Source organism: Cannabis sativa, chromosome 2, assembly GCF_029168945.1.
Source record: "Cannabis sativa cultivar Pink pepper isolate KNU-18-1 chromosome 2, ASM2916894v1, whole genome shotgun sequence".
In the NCBI taxonomy this organism is placed as follows: Eukaryota; Viridiplantae; Streptophyta; class Magnoliopsida; order Rosales; family Cannabaceae; genus Cannabis; species Cannabis sativa.
The window spans coordinates 76,812,153-76,832,576 of NC_083602.1; the positions used below are offsets into that span (position 1 = coordinate 76,812,153).

The window sequence follows — 20,424 nt, forward strand, 5'->3', positions numbered from 1 at the left end:
ATGATGTAAAATTTACACCACAATAAATGCAATAACTTTTTGTTTACATTTATGTCATTTTTATTATTTTATTAGTATATTTAACTATCACATTAAATAATAAAACATTTAATTTTTTTTTATTCTCTTACATATTAAAATAATAATAAAATTGATTATAAAATTATTAGATTTTATTTTTTTTAATAAATCATTAATTAGATATTAAATTTTACATCAATTTTTTTTACAATTGTGCATTGGAGCACAAAGCTAAAATTTGGTATAAATTTACCACAAAATTACTTCTTGTGCTAAATATAGCACAATTTTTACATTTCTCATTGGAGATGGTCTTACGAGTCTTGAATGCTGACCTGGAGTCTACATGTCCAATGCTAGAAACGAGATAATAACTTATAATCTCTCTCTCTCTCTCTCTATATATATATATATATAAAGGAGAAGTATGAGGTGGTGACGTGACACTCTCAAATCACTCCAAAACTATTGTTCTCTACTCTCCTTAATTCTCTCATTTTTAATATTTTATTATAGCATAAATCTATAAATTATATTTTATTATTATTTTAATAAATCAATTAAAAACTTAAATATCTAACTTTAAATCTTCTCTAATTTTTAAAACACATATACCTCTAAACCTATAAATATATATTATATATATATTATTCTATATATCTCACCTTTTTTTCTCTTTTTTTTTTTTTTTCATAAAGGTTGTTTTATATACATCTTTCTCTCACACTATTTCTTCTTCTTCTTCTTCTTCTTCTTCTTCTTCTTTTTTTCTTTTGTTTTTTAATGAAGATTCTCCATCTATCTCTAATCCTATTTATTTATTTTTTTTTTGTCTTTTTTCTTTTATTTGCTTTAAATTTAAATAACTATTAATTTTTTATGTATGCATGACACCTCGACAATAACATCAATAAATAGCATTAAGACCTCGATTTTCAATATTTTTTCATAATTTGGAGACATACAGACTTTTTCTTTTTCTCTTTATGTCGACAACTTCACCGTCATCGATGTCTTCACATTATTCATGATTTACTCATTAGTATGAATTATTTGATGTAAAAAAGTGATTTTTTAATGATAAATTCATGAAAAATGATGAAAAAGTTATTGTAACTTTTTCTTCCTCATTCTCATGTGATACTCTCTATTCTTCATTATATTTCTATCGCTCTTTATATAATTATTTTAGTACTTTTTTTTAAAAAAAATATTTTAAATCAAACTTTATATATACGTATAGATATATTTTTTGTGAAAAAAATAATTTTAGTTTATGATTAATAACCCCTAGGTTGATATTATGTTTAAATTATATAATTATAATCATGATTTATTTTAAATGTATATATAATTATGATTTGTTTTAATTATATATTGATTTTTGTTCATCCCCACTTAATTATAGACCATGCTTCAATACCTCTATCTATTCTTTTCTTAATTCTCTAATTTTTTACTTTTTCAAGACCTTTTTTTTTTTAAAAAAAAACAAAAACTCCAATTATGCTAATAATAATAATAATAATAATAATAATAATAATAATAATAATAATAATAATAATAATAATAATAATAATAATAATAATAATAATAAAAACAAAAATATCTAACTAAAAGAAATTTTATCAACATAGGACACAACAATTTTTTTTTCTTCAGATTTACATAGGTATATATCTTCTAAGTTTTACATTTTTAAAGAAATATATAATACCTTAATAATAAATAGGGGAATTACCTCATATATTATTTTTTAACTTTTTTGTTAAATTTACGGTTTGCGTTGCTGTGGTGGTTTCCATATGGGTTGCTATGTGGATTTTGGCTGCGATTTAGGTTGCTCCGTTAGTTGCTATAGGGATTTCTGTGTGGAGTTTCGTAAAAATGTAAAAAAAAAAAAAATTATTTTGAATAGTAAAAAAAAAAAAAAAACCCCTAATAAATAATTTAAGAAAAAAAACTAGGGGTTTTTTCATTAATGTACAACAAAAATTAATATATTACAAAAAATGTGGAAAAATACTTAATTATAAAAACTCATACATTTTAATAACATATTTACTAATATTTAGATCATTCCATATAATATTTACTAAACTTACTACAAATATATATATACATAATATTCTTTAAATGTGGATTATGGATTAAGAAGCATTAATGTGTAGTCATTAGAACATGTAACTTTAAATTTTATTATTTATGATTATTGATTTGATACTTATAATAGTTACTAATATATGTATAGTATAAGTACATGATGAAAAAAATAAAATTTAAGAAAAAAACTAATTATAGTAATTTAATTAAAAGAATAAAATTATATAAATTTATTATACTAAAAAAATATTTTATTTATAATAATATCATTGTTAATGTTTAAATTATTATAATTTATAATTATAAATATAATAATGTACTATGTTTATTATAGTAATGTTTTAAATTGTTTTTAATAATAATATACATGTTTATTTGAAAAAAAAAAATAAAACACTTTTACACAAGAAACATGCTAATTTTTTTTTTAATTGTAATATAAATGTTTAGATTTATTTTAGTGTGATTTATTATATATTTATGTTTATTTATAGTGTATTTATTATAAAATATACGATTTATTATATATATAAGTTGTTTTATGAAAAATAAATAAACATGTTCAAAAAATAAAATTAAATAAATAATAAACAGTTTAATATAATAAATATACTATTTTTTTTTTTTGTATAGTATAAATGTTTATTATCCATTTTACTATAATTTATTATAAATATATGTTTATTTTAACAAAATATTTAATAAAAATAATAAACAATAATGTATTAATAATTGATATCTATGTTTATTTAAAATTAAGTAGAAAAAAAATGTATATTTTTACTAGTTATAAATATATTTTATATTTATAATTAATCTATATTTTTTTTTTACCAATATATATCTTTATTATTTAATAAATCACATATTTATTAAAAAAAAAAAATAAACAATTTCATAAAATTAATTAAATATTTAGAATAATCTTTTACAAAAATAAACATACTAAATATTTTTATCTAAACAACATAATAACATTTCAATTCTGATAATATATAGGCATATTGGACATATTTTAATAAAAAAAATCATGATTATATGTGTATTGATTTTGAAAAATATGCCATACAATTATTATGTGAATCATGGATGTGATTTGTATTGATTTTAAAAATCTACCAATAAAAATAGTTACACAAGTCTAATTATAGTAAGTTTGACTCATTTATACATCTAATATAATTAAATTAAGAATTTGTATGATTTTATGTAAAAATATTTTCAAATGTATACATCTATAAAATTAATATTTTTTGCACATTTTTTGTAATTAATTAAAATAATGTATACATTTATGTAAAATGCCCAAAAAACTATCTATTTTATAATTAATAATTAAAAAATATCTAATCATACATAATAACTAACAAAGCAAAGTCAAACTATCTATTTATAATGTTTAAATTTATGATAATTAATTAATAATAAAAAAATTAAATTTCTAAATATTTGTTCTCTCCTTAATTCTCTCATTTTTCTAATTTTTTTTATTCTGTTTTATTTAATTAGACATCACTAATCAATTAAAAATTTAAAAAAAAAACAACTATATATTTGTATATAATAACTAATAAATATATATGTATTAAAAAAATTAATGTACATATAATTTTTTTTTTCAGAGAGAGATATAGTTAATATTAACTAATATAATTTATTAAAAAAAATTATTAACTAATATGCCAAAAATATCAAAAGTAAACATATTATGTTTATCACCATCTCTTTCCTCACATAATAAAAGTAAATACTTACCGATTATTGTTTAATTTATTTTATGTACAAAGCAAACTTATAAGAAAGAATATTAATAGTGATTACAGATGAGATACGGTGATAACATCAATTTTAAATACAGTGGTGACTACAAATGAGATACGATGATGATAGTTGTTTTAAAATTATATGATGAATTTTCTATAGATTTATTATCTTCTTTCTGTTTTAGATCTCTATTTTGTTAAAGAAATATTTAGTTTCTAATTTTTTTTTACTATAACGTATATTTTTTTAAAAAAAAAAAATTGTCTAATTTTTTATTTATATAAGAAGTTGTATGATATTTCTTTTATTCTTTAGAGTTTTCTATATAGATTTATTATTTTTTAATAAGCATATTTTTTTTTAAAAAAAAATGTACAAAAATAAATTTAAAATTATTCGATACTAATTTTATTGTTCAATTAATATTTATATAATTATTTAACCGTGGCACGCGAAGCGCGACCTGTTTCTTAATTTTATTATAATAGTAGAAATTTCTAAAAGTAAATAAATAAATAAATTTGTAAAAAACGTAATACGTAGGAATAGAAATGAAGGATAAAATCTTTCAAAAAAAAAGAAAAAAAAATGCAGGATAAAAAATGTCCATTTCAAAAAAAAGAGAATGCACGATAAAATGTAAACCTAAATCACCATTTCTTCCCTCTCAAAAATAAAACAAATACGCCCATTTCAAAAAAAAAATATTAATAAATAAAAAATAAAAATAAAAAACCCAATCCGCCCATTTCAAAAAAAAAAAAAAACCCAATACGCCCGTCTATGAAAGAATGATCCTCTCTTCCGATTACTCGTCTGAGTTGCACCATTTATAATGCCCCTGACTGAGTTGCAATTCTGAGAAATCGATCCCCTCTTTCGATTGCGCCGTCTGAGTAGTTCCCCTCGTTCATCTATATATCGCTTCGCAGCTCAGCACACGACACGAACATTTCAAAACACGCTTTTCCCGCTTTACTGCCACTCCATGGAGACATCCAAGGTACCATCATTTTTCTTTCTTTCTTTTCTCGCCAGCCAGATGGCCTACATTACTTTTCAAGGTGTTAAAATTGCCTAAATTCTTTTTCTTCAGTTTTTTCTAGGGCTTTTCTACCTTTTCTACTCTATTATAATTAGTCGTATTGGTCATCTTGATTCCCACTCTAATTTGGAATTGATTGTCATTTCATTTTCTGGTTTGGGTTCTAGATGGAGGCTCTCTACTCTAAGCTTTACGATAAGTACAATAAAATCAAGGTATGCGGCTTAATTTCCTATTAGTTTGAGCATTTACAATGTCATTCTACTCCATCAACATTCTGCATTCAACTTGGTACTTTTCAAGCTTTAGACTTCTATTGAAGGGTATTTTAAAAAATTTGTGTCCTGCATTTCAATATAATTATAAGCTTGATCATTCTTGTATATGCATTTATTTATATAAATATATATATTTTTTTAAAAAAAAAATTAAAAAGAGTAAATTTTTTTCTAAAAAAAAGATCGAAGACTATAATTATTTACAACAGGGTGTGGAAATTTGGTAGAAGTTTTTTATTTTGTAGTTTATTCACCTGAATTTTGTATCGTGGTACTTTTTTCCCAAGCTTTTTGCCCCTGTTTCACACAGATTTTTTCGGGGGAAGAATGAAAAAAAATAGAGGGATCCAATTTCTTTTGTTTGGGTTTAAAATAAATAAATATATAAAAGGGGAGGAAGGTTAAGAATAATTTGAAATAAGTTTTGGGGACCTAGAGTTATCACAAAAGTTAGGAAAATTTTAAAAATCAATTTATGTAAGAAGTTGGAGAAGTGTTTCTTCTTCTTTTCCTCCTTGTAATTGACCTCATTATTCTTTTTCTTCTTTTAATTATTTCCCACTGTTCATTAAGGTTTTTGTTTTTTCCTTTTTACATGTGCTTTTTTTTTTTGTTGCAAATTTTTACATGTACATTTGTGCTGCATAAAATGTGTAGATGTGATTTTTATTATTACCATTCTTTAAATTAGCAATCCAAGTTGTCTCATCATAATAATTCTGATGTATATGAATGAGTGAATTTTACAAGTGAGATGCTTCCAAACTTTGGAATGGAAATCAGAGCATGCTCACAACATGCAAATTTACTATTTTCTTAAACCGTGGGATGATCTGCAGTGTACCCATGGTGAGGGGAAAATGATAAGTTTATTTGTCATTTGAACTTCTTAAATCTTAATGAACCTATGAGGCATATGAAACACTTAGGCATTTTTGCATTGCATTCTCTTTCATGTTCTTTTCATAGTGATAAGTTTTGGTTAGTAGTTGTTGCTAAACTACATTCAGAAGAGAGTTTATTTGTTGTCTCTTATAGCTTCAGGGATTGGTTTACAAATTTCAGTATTAGAGAACAATAGTTATGTTAAAAGTCTCAGAAGTACTTGTACAAGTTGCTATTTTCATAGTAAATGATAGCCTGCCAAAATGTGTAAACTTTCTATGAATCTGAAACTTGGTTTTGTTTTTTTACAGACAAAAAAATTCACGGAACTGGATGAGCTCAATAGAGATCAAGAAGTAAAATTTGTGAATTATGTATCTGGTATGTACTCCTATATCCTTTTACCTATAATAATGCAATAATTATTTAGTTCTTCAAATAATCTATTGAATTATTTTTGTAAATTCATGCTACACATGGTTAGTGTTGAGTTTGTTTTACTGTTTGACATAAACTATCCTTGAATTTTAAGGCTTCTTTCTGATGATTAGTAATTTGAATTTTAATTTTGCAGCTACAGAGGAGTTAGTTGAACACTTGAAAAAGGAAAACGAGAGATTGCAATCTCAAGTTGATGAACTGAGAAGTGAAGTTGCTTCTGTTAGGCATGCAATCCTAAATTCATTTGGTTTTCCTTTTGTTTTCCCTTTTGATGGGATTTAATTCAATCATTACTTGATGCATTTTAAGTGTGGTCTCTTGAACAAGGTGTTTCATTGATTACAGGGTTTCCAAGGATGAACAATGTGCTGAGTATCAGAAACTCTGGATGGAAGAGAGCCAGAAGAGTAAGTTGTTCTGGGTATTTAAATTAGTCGTGCTTGATATTTTTTGTAATTACACATTCTTCAAAATTTCAGTGAAATATAAGATTACAGTGTCCGAAGTGCATTTATATATGATGAAGAAAGCCACTCAAATTTGAAGAAAGTGTGCCCGCATTAATATCTTTTTTATAAAGAAAATTCTATTGGTTAGTTCTGTTGTGGCTGATAAATTTCTTTGTGGATTATTTTTTCATTTGTAAAGTTATACTACTGGCGGGCCAAACTGATTTATGTTCATCCAAAAATGATATTTTCACTTTCATTGGTTCTGTAAATTTTAAATCTTAAAGGACTTGCTAGTTTTTTTCTTCCTGCCAGGATTTTGCTAAATATGGGTTGAAGAAAGTATTTGTTCATTTACATGGAATCGTGTTCGCGTATCATATTCAAAACTGAGACAACTCTTTTCTTATACAAAATTTATACAGTTAAAACATCAGTTTGCTTTCCCGTGGACTTATCTAGGACTTCCTTTTGTCTAATTATAAAATGCTTATATAATAGTTTCACCTTTACCCAGGGCACATAATTCCCCTCCTTTATTTGTTGTGCAACCTAAAATTGGCATAGAATATCATTTTGATATTCCATTCAACTGTTGTTTTTTACAACATCTACTTACAATAGTGACACCTAATGAAAGTTGTGTTTATTTCACACAGCCTTGCTTTTTTTATTTAATACTTCTTCAATTTGTGCTCAAATTTATGGCAGATAAAGCGCTTTCTGAAGAAATTGTGAGGCTGCAAAAGCTGCAACATGAGAATACATTTGGCAGTAAAGAGTACAGAAATCACAGGCAACTGAGTACACCAGGAAGCACTCAAATTACATCAAGAGAATTATATGACAGCTCAAACAGAAGAGTGACAAGGAGTAGTAAACGCAGGAGGTGTTCTGTTAATGAAACAGGAGAGGCTGCTCCTCATGCTAGTGGTCAAGCTGATGCTATGCAAAAGGAATCAATAAAGGACTTGCATACAGAAACTTTGTCTTTTAAGGCTGTTGAGAATGTTCAGGGAGCTTATCTGGTAATCTTTTTTATTTTTAGCAAATCTTTGATTTTTTTTTGTCTTTCTTATTCTAATCTTACACAATCTTTCAGCCAGAATGTTGTAGAAGACTTACTGACAAATCAGGTATGTGTCGGATCTTAAGTCTATCTTATAATAACCGGTTTAGTACATTCTTGGATTTTCTTTTTCATACATAATTTACTTTTTCCAGGTGGTGATGTAAACGTTGAAGATGTTTCTAGTTGTCTGTTTCAAGCCCTTGTTGAGTATTTGGTGGGCATGAAGTTCTCTGTTAATAAAAGTGAAGGAATATCCATATCAGCAGAGCACCAATCAAGTGGTAACTGTCAGACTATCTAAGATTTATGTTTTACATGTCCTGCACATTTGGCTTTCTTAGCTTTGCACTCACATTTCTTCTGATTATGTATTTGTCCACTACATTTATAGCTTGCTACCATAGTGGGTGTTAGCTACATATCTTTGGAGGACACAGCAAGTTTCTTCCTGTCATACCATATCCTGTTTTTGTCATCATTTGTGTTTTGATTGTTTAGTCTCTCATGCTTGTTCGAACACGATTTACTGTCAAGCATCTTTTTCCTTAAGAATTCCACATATCGTCTCTTGGCATAGTAGAGCTTTAGTACATTAATTAATGGTTATGATTACGGTTTTAACAGGTTACTCGTTTAGCTTGACATGGGTCAAGAAGGCAGATGGAAATGAAGAAGAATTGCTATACAATGTCTTATCTTTGGGGACATTTGAGAGAGTAGCCCCACAGTGGATGAAGGAGGTCATTATGTTCAGTACAAGCATGTGCCCGATCTTCTTTGAGAGGGTATCTCGTGTTGTGAAGTCGTTTTCTTAGCTGCTTATTATTGTTATTATTACCATTTCTATTATTAATACTTTCATCCTTAATACCTGAGGTATATATTGTTTGTTGCTGAGGATGTGAATGTGATTAATCTTTTCAAATGAATATCTGTCAATCTAAATTTGTGATACTTCTAGTACTTGATGAGAGTAGAAACCACTGTACCAATGAAAGAAAAAAGAAAAGCGGTGAGCTATTTATTCATCTTTTGTAAAATGCACTGAAGTATCTTGTGTGGGAATTTTTAGGGGTGTTTTATTTACCCCACAAACACAGGCCAAATATTATATATATAAAAAAATACTTAAAAAATAATTTTGAAAAATCTGTCTTCATAAATTTTTTTATATAATTATTTAATGGTAATTTAAATAATTATTTTAAATATTTTTTATATATATTTCTTTAAATCAAATATATATATTTTTCATTTATAGGATATTGGTGACAAAACTATTTGAATTATACAATTTGTGACACTTAATTACATAAATTAATTGTTTGACGGCAAAATTATCCAAACTTCATTTTTGTTATGCTATTTATCCTTTTGTTAGTAAATTGCTGTTAAATGTCAAGGAGAATTGTTTATATGTACTTAAATGTACACATGTTATGTTTTGATTGGTCCACCTAATTTTTAATATTTAAATATAATTAAAATTATTTATTTTTGTTAACAAAAATAATTAAAAAGTAAAAAAAAAATCCCTTTTTTCATTTCTTTTTCTTCTGCAATCATCCGAGACCCCCTGGTTTCTTCTTCTTCTTACTTCTGCCACCTCCTCAAAAGATTTCTCAGACCTCCTAACTTTTCGCGACCACTACTCACCAGTATCACCAATTTATTTTTCATATCCAAATCACAAACACAAAAAAAAAAAAGAAAAAATCAAAACTAAATTTGAAATCTTCACAAAAACATTACAAAATTATACACATAATACCTACATACACAAAACTTCCAAAAAAAAAAGGCGAGAACCTCCCAATCGGTTTTGCCATCTTTTTGAAACTGAGTTGTTTACCGACATTTTTAAAAAACTAATTATAAGAGATTAGAACTGAAGAAATAAATAATTCAAAGAGAAGGAACAGGACAACACTTAAAGTTTTTTATGAGGTTGAGGCGTTAAAGAGCCTTAGTCCACGAGTTGATATTATTATGTATTTTAGCTAGAAAGCCTTTGGGAATACAATAAGTATATGTTCTTTGTTTTTGGCTGAGCAAATATTGCAAGAGTATTCAACCCTTTATCTGAAGGATTTGTTGAGTATTTATAGAGTTTATAGGAATTATACTTAGTTTTCCTTTTCCTCTAGTGGGGAGTTTACATAAAAACTAAACAAGTTAGGGTTGTATTTGTGAGGCCCAACTCATGAAGCAATAAGCATGCTGACTAGGCAGGTTGAACACGATCAAGTTGTTAATACAGTGTCCTATAATTGTGGATAATTAATTATGAATTAATTACTTGATCTTCATTTTAGGTAGTTTCTCCTTTTAGCTTGATATGATCTTCTGGTCGATATTTAAGGAGAGTTAATTCCTTATTCTGTGCGATTTGATAAAAAAGGAAACCGTGCTAGGCTTTCGAGAACACGCTGTTTGGCCTTCCAAAAATGCAGCACTGGTGGTCCTTGGTGGAAGCTCGCTTGAGTGAGGAATGAAGATGTCTTCCTAGAAGGTTTTGCTGTACTTAGGCTTGGCCCAAGTTATCTTCTTTGGGTCCACCAGTGGGCTTTGGATGCTGACCTGAAGTCCATGTGTTGTATTGTGGAATGTTGCCCCAATCCATATGAGTGGACATGTGGAGGCTAAAAATAATATTCTTATTGCTTTCCAGGTGCTAGTTGATCGCGGAAGGTGGACTTCCATCTTTGAGTTATGGGATCAGATGTGGTAGTCATTTAGTGGTGGAGTGTGTTTACCGAAGAGTCACTTTCTAGAAAAGCTTTTATTTCGATGACTATTGATTACTGGCACAAAAATTAAGAAAAGCACTTTCATCATTGATTTATGTCTCGGTTCCAAGAACATTAAATGCTTGACATGCTTGATTGCTGGACTTTCGGGCTGTAGGATGTGTTTGTGCTTTTGGAGAAATGATCTGGATCGTTCTTTTTTTCTTCACGTGGAAAACCATTTTGGGTATAAATACTCCTGAAAGCTACCACTTACCACTTCTTCCCATTTTAAATTTTCATTCGCCTGAGTTTGAACTTTCTTGAGAGCAAAGCTCAATGAGAGATTTTTGTAGTGAATGAATCCAGACTTTGACGATCTCCCCAAAATTTCTCTTCGACTGAGAAATCGTCTTCTATCAAACTTTCCACCCCCAGTGATCAAGTGTTTTTCAAAGGAGTGAACTGGCAAACCACAATTTTCACTCTAAAATTGATTTGTCAATTGCCTTAGCCAACCATTCTCGAGAAAGGTGTGCTCACTTGCACTATCCAAGACCGACGAAGATCATTTGGGATCCTTTGTCTTCACTACCAGGCATGGGTTTCTTTGGTTTCTCACCTTTAATTATGTTTCTGAATCTGCTGTAGAAGTTAGGGCTTGCATGTTTTTCTTCGAGTGAAATAAGGATTTCTTAGGCCTGTGACCAATATTGTTGGTGTTAACCCAAGATATGTTTCCAAGAGGGGGGTGAATTGAAAATTTAAACTAATTTAGATAAAATAAAACTTTTAACACAAAACTATGCAATTAATCTCTTAATCAAATAAATGCAAGTAATATGACAGGCAATAATGTATAGCAAATAATCAAACTTATAAAGAGATTAAGGGTAAGAATTCCAAACTCTTGGATTTTAGAAGGTTCGATAGAACTAAGCCACCCAATCCTTGGTCTTCAAAGTTATGGACCTAGCTTTGAGTTCCAATATCGAGCCAAGTTAACGGGCTTGACTAACCCTTACAACCGAATTTTTTTTACCAAGGTGTTTTCAAACCTCTTACAATAGTTTTGCACTGCCAAGGACTATCAATCTCTTTCTCAGATTGTTGTAATGACAATCTCATTCTAAATGGGTTGTTTATAATGGGAAATTTGAATTATTATGCATGATTTAACACAAAATTGGTTTGGAGAACAATTAGTGTAGGTAATTTTTAAAATAGGACCAATTTTCAAAAACCCCCCAAAATAGCCTTGTCAAAATTCCATTCCCTTTCTCTCTCTTCCACTCAAACTCTCTCTCGGTCCCTCTTTCCTTCATGCCCGATCCCAGCCGCCTCACATAATCTGACTTTGCCCGAACCCTAGCCACCTCACACAACCACCGCGTCGTCGCCCAATCGACTCCGACCGAGACCCGACGATCTTCAGCGCGTACGACAGGAAAAAAAATCCCCCTCAGGTCTGATGGGTTCGATTGGCCCAATATGGTAGCCATCGGACCCTATCGGTCTAATCGGACCTCAACGAATCAGACCATCGGACCCAACCCAACGTGGCCATCGGACCCAACCCATCAGACCATCGGACCCATGCATCGGGACCATCGGACCCAACCCGTCGGACCCATCGGACCCCCTTCTTCCCCAATGGTTTCTCAGATCCGAATCCATGAAATTTTAAAAGAGAAATTTAAAAAATTACCTTAGACATGGTGCGGTTCTCCTGGGTGGGTCTCCTCCTCCATGCGGCGGTGATGACGGTCGGATAGTGGGTGGGTCTCGGTCGGAGTCGACTGGGCGACGGCGTGGTGGTTGTGTGAGGTGGCTGGGGTTCGGGCGAAGTTGGATTGTGTGAGGCAGCTGGGATCGGGCATGAGGAAAGAGGGACCGAGAGAGAGTTTGAGTGGAAGAGAGAGAAAGGGATTGGGATTTTGACAAGGCTATTTTGGGGGTTTTTGAAAATTGGTCCTATTTTAAAAATTACCTACACTCAATGTTCTCCAAACCAATTTAATAATTCAAATTTCCCTTTACAATACCGCTGCCAACCTCACCTCAATCACAATATGGAAATGTGTTTGGAATTACAAGCAAATTTACTCTAGAAGTATGATGATACAATAGAAAATCTAGAGTGATTAGCAAGCACACTTTAAAGAATTAAACACAAATTTTGGCTCAAAGTGTGTGAAAAGTGTTTGTTGGATTTAAGACTTGGGAGCTCATTAAACTCATTTGAATATGTTGGGTGTATGAAATTAATGCTCAGTCAACTTGAATTTTTGAGTAAATATCAAGTTTATATAGTGGGGGTGAAATGTAACCGTTTATAGCCATTAACACGCATTTCAAGGAGAATTCTACTGTGAACTGGAATTTCGGATAGGGAAATAGAATTTTTGATTGATTACGACTAGAATTCTGGATTCCAATCGAAATTCCAGATGGCTTACAGTGGCAAATTTTGCATTTTTTAAACTTAAACGTGCATAACTTTTTACTCGATTACCCGATTTTAGACATTCTAATTTTAAAAAGTAAATTAATTTGTTTTTGTATCATTTGGTGAGAAAACTTTTCCACAAGTTAGTGGGATAAAATTTGTACTTAAAACTTTTTTAAGTATGGACTTAAAAATCACTATACAAGACTAAGCAATGTAAATAAACCTTCATGGAGTCTTGTCTTGAGTTGCTTGAGTCTTGGAATCCACTTTGAGTCACTTTTGAGAATTTTAGTAAAATTATCGTTTTGCCCTTGAAATTAATTTTGCCTTAGAAAAATTTATTTTACCTTTTAATTATACTACAAAATCAACAAATCATTAGTAACAAATAATAATTAAATATTTGTCAATCATCAAAACAAGGACACCGAAAAGTTTGAACTAACAATCTCCCCCTTTTTGATGTTATTAAATATTTGATTATTTTGAAAAGAGAAAGGAAATATTGACGAAATATATATTAGATTAGCTTCCCCTTAATGTGTGTAAGGGTAAAAAAAATTACCTTTTAATGTGATAAGGGATCCTCCTTCCCTGTGTACATCTTCCAGGTCGACATTTTGAACTTGAGGGGGGTAGCTCCAGGACGTTGATCTCGGGAGTGAAGGGTGATCCACGTGCTTAGTCCAGCTCGAGATCAATGACTTTTTGGCCGGCCAGGCCTTGGAACATATTTTTTAATTCATGTAATTGCTCTTGCACAGATGGGTGAACTAGTTCAGCCTCTTGGCCGACCTGTGTCACGTCAGGATCTCTTAGAGCTGGGTCCTGGATGTCAATACCTGGATGAGCATTGAACATATTGTTCGTCCAGACCTCTCTTTCTATTTAGATCATTCCTGAGATCATGGGTTGTACCCAATCTGTTAAATACTGAAACACCAGGTTGCCTCAGTGATTGACTGGTTTGGCTAGTTTGTTGGCCAGAATTATCAGTTTGGATGGAGTTATTAGGTATAACTCCACCTAAAGAATTGTTGGATAGGGTTTGGCTGCCTACCACTTGGCCCACAGGTGGAACTTGTGACCGGGGATTGGATGGCTAACCATTATGAGTTTGGGCGATATGCCCAGCAGGAATTTCTTCTGTGCTGCCCAGTGGGATACTGGACGTTGTAGCTGGTTGCTGATTAGCAATCTTCTAGGCTTTTCATATCAGTACGGTGGCCTGTCTTGTTCGGTCATCAATGGCTGCCTCCTGAGCCTTCGATGTTTCCATCTCCCTATCCCTCCACTCAATGAACTGACGACTCTGCTCTTCGAACGCAAGGTTCATTGCAGCACGGAGCTCTTCCAGATCATGATGCAAGGTGTTAGTGTGACCTTGCATGAGTCCAAGAGCATTGCGGAGGTTCTAAATCTCAGTATCATCTCATATTATCGTTTGAGCATTGGTTTTGGATGGGATTCTATTGTTGTGAGTGCTTTGATCGGCTACCGAAATGGTATTCCGCGTCTCTTGCACACCTGGTGTGATCCCAGCCAGAGGGGATGTCACACCTTGGCCCACAGTAGGTGGCTGCGTGTTTGGCTGCTCATGATTGGTTCTTGGTGGGACCCGTAGGTTCTGTCAGCATTGGGTCACTCTGGTCAACCACGCCTCTGCAAGTTTGTACCACCATTCTGAGTGTCTATTAAAGCTTAAGGCAAAGAGCAAACTTGAGTTCAACTCTCAATGAAAGCACCAAAATTTTAACCTTGCTTTTAGCCAATGACAGTGAGTCAATTAATAAGCGATAAGAAATGTAGTTAAGACAGAGCAAAAATAGGTAAGCAATAAAGAACACAAGATTTTAAAGAGGTTCGACCCCTATAGTTCGGTAATAGCCTACTCCCCTTAGATTGTATTGAATTGAGAACAAAGAATACAACGTTTCTTCTCTCAAAGCTCTCATAATGAAATCTCTGAGTATTTTCTCTAAGATCTCTCTAAAGCAATTCTTTCGATCCCTTTTACAATGAGGATAAGTCACCATTTATAGGGCTAAATGTATGAGGGAAGGTTTCCCTTTTACTTACAATATCTATAATTGGTAAGAACATACATTACATATTTAGAATACATAAAATGGGGGATTGGGACAGCTTGCCATATCCCCTTGATACGATCCCCTAATTGTAGGGATTTCATGTGTGCTTGAGCTTCACAATCTCAAAACTAAAGTAGTTAAGTCTTGATGCTCAGCTCGGAGAAATGACTTCATTTGTTGTTCGGATCATCTGCCTTTGCTTTGCTTGGTCAGGTAAACTTTGTCCGTAAAGATGTATCACTCGAAAAATGTTCGAAACATTTTCAATGTCAAGCATAAGGAATAACAGACACGTGCCACTAGCACATATTGCCACATCATGGTGCAAAAAATGGGATAACAGTTTCATACAGAGTTTCCAAGGAAACCACGCATGAAACTAAGGTTATAGATGTCTATAGAGCCGGATTCTTACCGAAGTCAAGAAAAGACATAAAACTGGCCACCTGCTTGAAATCAAGGCCCATGATGGCCAATGCTCACAAGCCTTGCGGCCAAGGTCCCATGACTCAGCCAATAACTGGCCAAGGTCACCAAACCCAGGCATGAACAGGCAAGCTTTAAAGGGAAAAACCATAAAGCTGGCCAACTCTCATGATCAAGCCTTAGGGTCGGCTAGGTCTCAAGCAAGACCTCCTAGGCCGACCAAGGTAAGTTTTGTTGGGTTTTATGCCCTAAATAAAACTCTATTTCAATGTAATCTATTTTATTCAACATCAATAAAGAAACAGAAGTATTTTTCATTCATTTGTGTATGTTTTGGTTCACCTTATCAATTGCTTGTCTATTTGATTTATAAATTCATCTGAAACCCTTTTCACATACTTGATCCTGTTTATTGTGTTGTCAACACTTTGGAAAGTAAACATGACTATGTGAATAAAGTTTCCTAGATTTATCAGACACAGGGTTTTAGTGATATGATAATCTACAACAAGAGTTTACTTGCATTTGGAGAAATGCTATGTTCTTTCCAGAACATTGGTTAAAGTAAAGCTCAGGTTGGATGCATGGAGTATGCATCGGAAGGGACCGATATTGAACTTTGACTTAGATTTATTAAATTTACCGTAATATCTATTCAAGTCAATATCGCCTAGTTGATCCTAGATCAAGTGTTCTTAATCCTGTTATGATTAGGCTCAATCTCGAAAGGCTATTCGTGTTCTTTGATTTGTTAGTTAAGCCTACTTTTAGGTCAGGGTGATACATACATTTTGGGAACACGGTAGTGCAATTGAGTGGGAGCGCTGACATAAACATAGAATCTCTAGCTTCTATCTGGCGAATAGTAAGCAAGGGATGATCTCCTTCGAGCTTGACCAAACGAAAATAAATGGTGGAGTACTCATTTCACATAAGCTGAAATATCATTTATACGGGGTCAAGTGTTTTAAGGATAAAATACTTAGTAGGGTGTAACGGTAATCTAATCCCTTTACAATGTAGATCATTCATATAGAGGATCATTGATCAAATTAGGATTATAACAATGGATAACTAATGATGTGTCTATATGGTGGAACATATAGAGCATTCTATATACTGAGAGTGCAATTCTAAGTTCTATGTGTGGATTCAACGAAGAATTAATAAGTCAGTGAATTTAGGTAATAAATTCTTGATCTACTTTTTGGAAGCTCGGTTATATAGACCCATGGTCCCCCCACTAGTTGAGATAATATTGCTTGTAAGACTCATGTAATTGGTTTTGATTAATCAATTATAATTCTCAAATTAGACTATGTCTATTTGTGAATTTTTCACTAAGTAAGGGCGAAATTGTAAAGAAAGACTTTTAGGGGCATATTTGTTAATTATGATACTTTGTATGGTTTAATTAATAAATATGATAAATGACAATATTATTTAATAATTATTTATAGTTATTTAATAGTTAGAATTGGCATTTAAATGGTTGAATTTGAAAATTGGCTTTTTTGAGAAAATCAGATGCAAAAGTGATAAAACTGCAAAATTGCAAAAAAGTGAGGCCCAAATCCATACTGCCATGGCCGACCACTTTTATAGGAATTATCCTCTGATATTTTCATTATTTTAATGCCAAATAATTCAAACCTAACCCTAGTGGAATGCTATAAATAGATAGTGAAGGCTTCAGGAAAATTACACACTTCTCATTCAGAAAAACCTGAGCCTCTCTCTCTATACCTTGGCCGCCCACTCTCTCTCTCTCTCTTCTTCCTTAAGATTTCGAAACACTTAGTGATTAGAGTAGTGCCCACACACAGCAAATGATACCTCAATCATAGTGAGGAAGATCGTGAAGAAAGACTTTCAGCAAGAAGGAGTTTCAGCACTAAAGAATCAGAGAAAGAGATCCAGGTTCAGATCTTGATAATACTCTGCGACAGAAAGGATACAAGGGTTAGAGATCTAAACGGAAGGAGTCATATTATTCCGCTGCACCCAATGTAAGGTTTACTAAACTTTATATGTGTTTATTTCATCGTTTTAGAAAGTTCATATTTAGGGTGTTAATCAACATACTTATGAGTAGATCTAAGATCCTGGTAAAATAATTTCCAACAACTGGCCTTAGAGCCATGGTAATTGATTTGCTTGCAAGAAATTTGGACTTAAAACGATTGTTTGATGTTTTGGATGGTATCATGTTGTATTTTTATTGGATAGTATGGGAAAAGTTAAGCAAGTTACTTTTTTACAGAACTCAATTTCGATTTAATTTGAATTAGTTATGATTTTTTGAAGATTCGAAAAAAAATCAGGGTCGTGCAACAGGGCCACGTGCGCGGACAGCACGCATTCAGACAGGCATCGACCGAGCTTGCTGTCTGAATCACGCCCTGCGCGCGCGGAAACCCTGCAAATCCCTCCCAGCGCCGAGGTTTCTCGGCCCAGCACTCACCATGCGCGCACGGACGTGTATGCACAGCATACTGTCCGTACAGCTCGCAATTTTTTTCGTTTTTCTTCGATTTTTCATGCTTTTTTCATGGATTTAACTTCCGGTTTTTTGTGTAGTTTTATATTTAGACATTTACTATTCCTATTTCAATTCTAATTATCATAATTAAATTAATTAATATTTTTTTTTAAAATTAATTCATGATATTAGTGTAATTTGAATTTGAAAATAGTAAATATCTATCTTTTTTGCTTAATTATCTATCTTATTTTTAAATTTGATTATATCTTATCTTATTTTTAAATTTAAGGTTAGATATTAATTTTTTTTTTTAAATTTAATTTTTTTTTAATAATTTGACCTTATTTAAATTTAAAATAAGATAACATGTAATTTTAAATAGATGTAAGATATTTTGCTAACTTTTAAATTTTGTTATTTTATTTATTTAAAATTAAATTATAAAATCTGAAAAAGATATTTATTTATCTTTTTTAATTTTTATTTATAAATTAACATTAAATTTTTTAAAAGTAGTTAGCAAATTTTGAAATGATATTTAGGTTGGTTGAAACCTAATTTTTCAAAATTATAGGTTTAATTTTAAATATTTATTTTATTAATTTCCAAAATATTTAAATTTTATTTTATTTTATTACTTTTTGAAAATAATTTTTTTTTATTTAATTAATTTTTCGAAATTATTTATTTAAAATTAAATAAATCCTACATCCAACTATCCAGCTAACCTTGTTGCAAGAGTATGTGTTTTAGCTTGTTCGTAAGTTTTTAAAACCTATTATTGCTTGATTGCAAATAGCCATGGTTAACTTGTTGACAGATCCAATGATCTGATTTTAACTCATGGCTCCCTTGGTCAAGTAAATAATTTGTAACAGGTATATTTACAATCTTCTTTCTTCTGTGTATGACCTAGCAACATGATAGGATCCATCCAGATTGTGTGCCTGTGTGAGCCTTTGTGTTTAATTTTAATTATAGATGCATATAGGTTGTTGTTGCTAAATAAAATATCATAGTTCTTGATAGATTTTATTTAGGCTCATTTAGTCTTGGACCTATTCAATTAATAACAGTTGTTCATTTTAAGGTTAAATTCCTCTCTTTTGGGCCTTGTGTGAGAGTTGGGAGCCATAGAAGTGGGTACGACATACTCAACCCACCACCCCCTCACATGAACCAACCCAATTGTGAAGGCCCATTTGCCTGATTTGAATAACTGTACTAGGTTAATTAAATTAGTTTAACCTAATAAAATTGATTAGAAACATAATTAATTTCATTTATTTTGAAATTAATTTAAGAAAACCATAGTTTAAAGAATTTTATATTCTAAGCTAAACTATATGTATTTTCTTGTATTTAATTAAATATAGAATTATAACCATCTAGATTCTTTCTGAAGCTTAATTTAAATTTTTCATTAGATATTCCTATTTAAGTTGATATTTAGTTATCTATAACTAACCAGCTTAATTCTAAATATCTTTTGGATTTAAAATTTCAAAATTAAGTTGAGGAATTTTAGGCATTGGTTATTAAGATTCTTTAGATATTTTTTAAGCTGATATTTTTTTTTTATATCAACTTAAAATGGAATATTTTCAAATTAAGTGGTTACAACTTAATTTTAATTTAATTAAATCTAATTTGAAAGATATTTAAGTTGATTTTTTTTTTAAGATTCTTCTAAAACAACTTAAACAAGATATTTTCAAATTTGTTCCATAATATTCGAATTTATTTTTCGAATTTAAATAATAATTGAGATTTAATTAAAGTTGATTTTTTATTTAAGCCAACTTTAATTTGTAATTTTTCATTATTATAATATGGAACTGATGATTAAATAAAATATATATATTTTTTAAATAATGAGCTTTAATCAAAAAGATATTCGATCTCCATTGTTGGTCTTACAAAAGTTAAATTTTTTCAATATAACCTCGAGACGCTAGACTTCGTCCCCCTATGGATGGTTATTCGTTGAAAACTTTTAACACCGTAAGATTTCATTTGATAAGTGTTTTGTGAGTTTTCGTCTCTATTAGACTCTCCCTACGGTGACTACTTAGAGATAAACTCATAAACATGAAACAATGGTGGAAGCTCATAAAATGAGAATAACATTGACTCTCGCCTACTGGGACAACGTTGGATTCTCATTTTGATCGAATAAAAGGT

At 30.7% G+C, this 20,424-nt stretch overlaps 1 protein-coding gene across 1 annotated transcript; it reads left to right on the forward strand.

The window, feature by feature from the left end:
- Positions 1 to 4,561: 4,561 nt before the first annotated feature.
- LOC115720857 (uncharacterized) lies at positions 4,562 to 9,086 on the forward strand. Its single transcript, XM_030650041.2, has 9 exons — positions 4,562 to 4,891; positions 5,101 to 5,148; positions 6,408 to 6,477; positions 6,671 to 6,761; positions 6,883 to 6,944; positions 7,698 to 8,014; positions 8,089 to 8,122; positions 8,211 to 8,339; positions 8,683 to 9,086. The coding sequence occupies exons 1-9, from the start codon at positions 4,877 to 4,879 to the stop codon at positions 8,871 to 8,873; spliced, it is 957 nt and encodes a 318-aa protein (XP_030505901.2). The 5' UTR covers positions 4,562 to 4,876; the 3' UTR covers positions 8,874 to 9,086.
- The last annotated feature ends 11,338 nt before the right edge of the window (positions 9,087 to 20,424 follow it).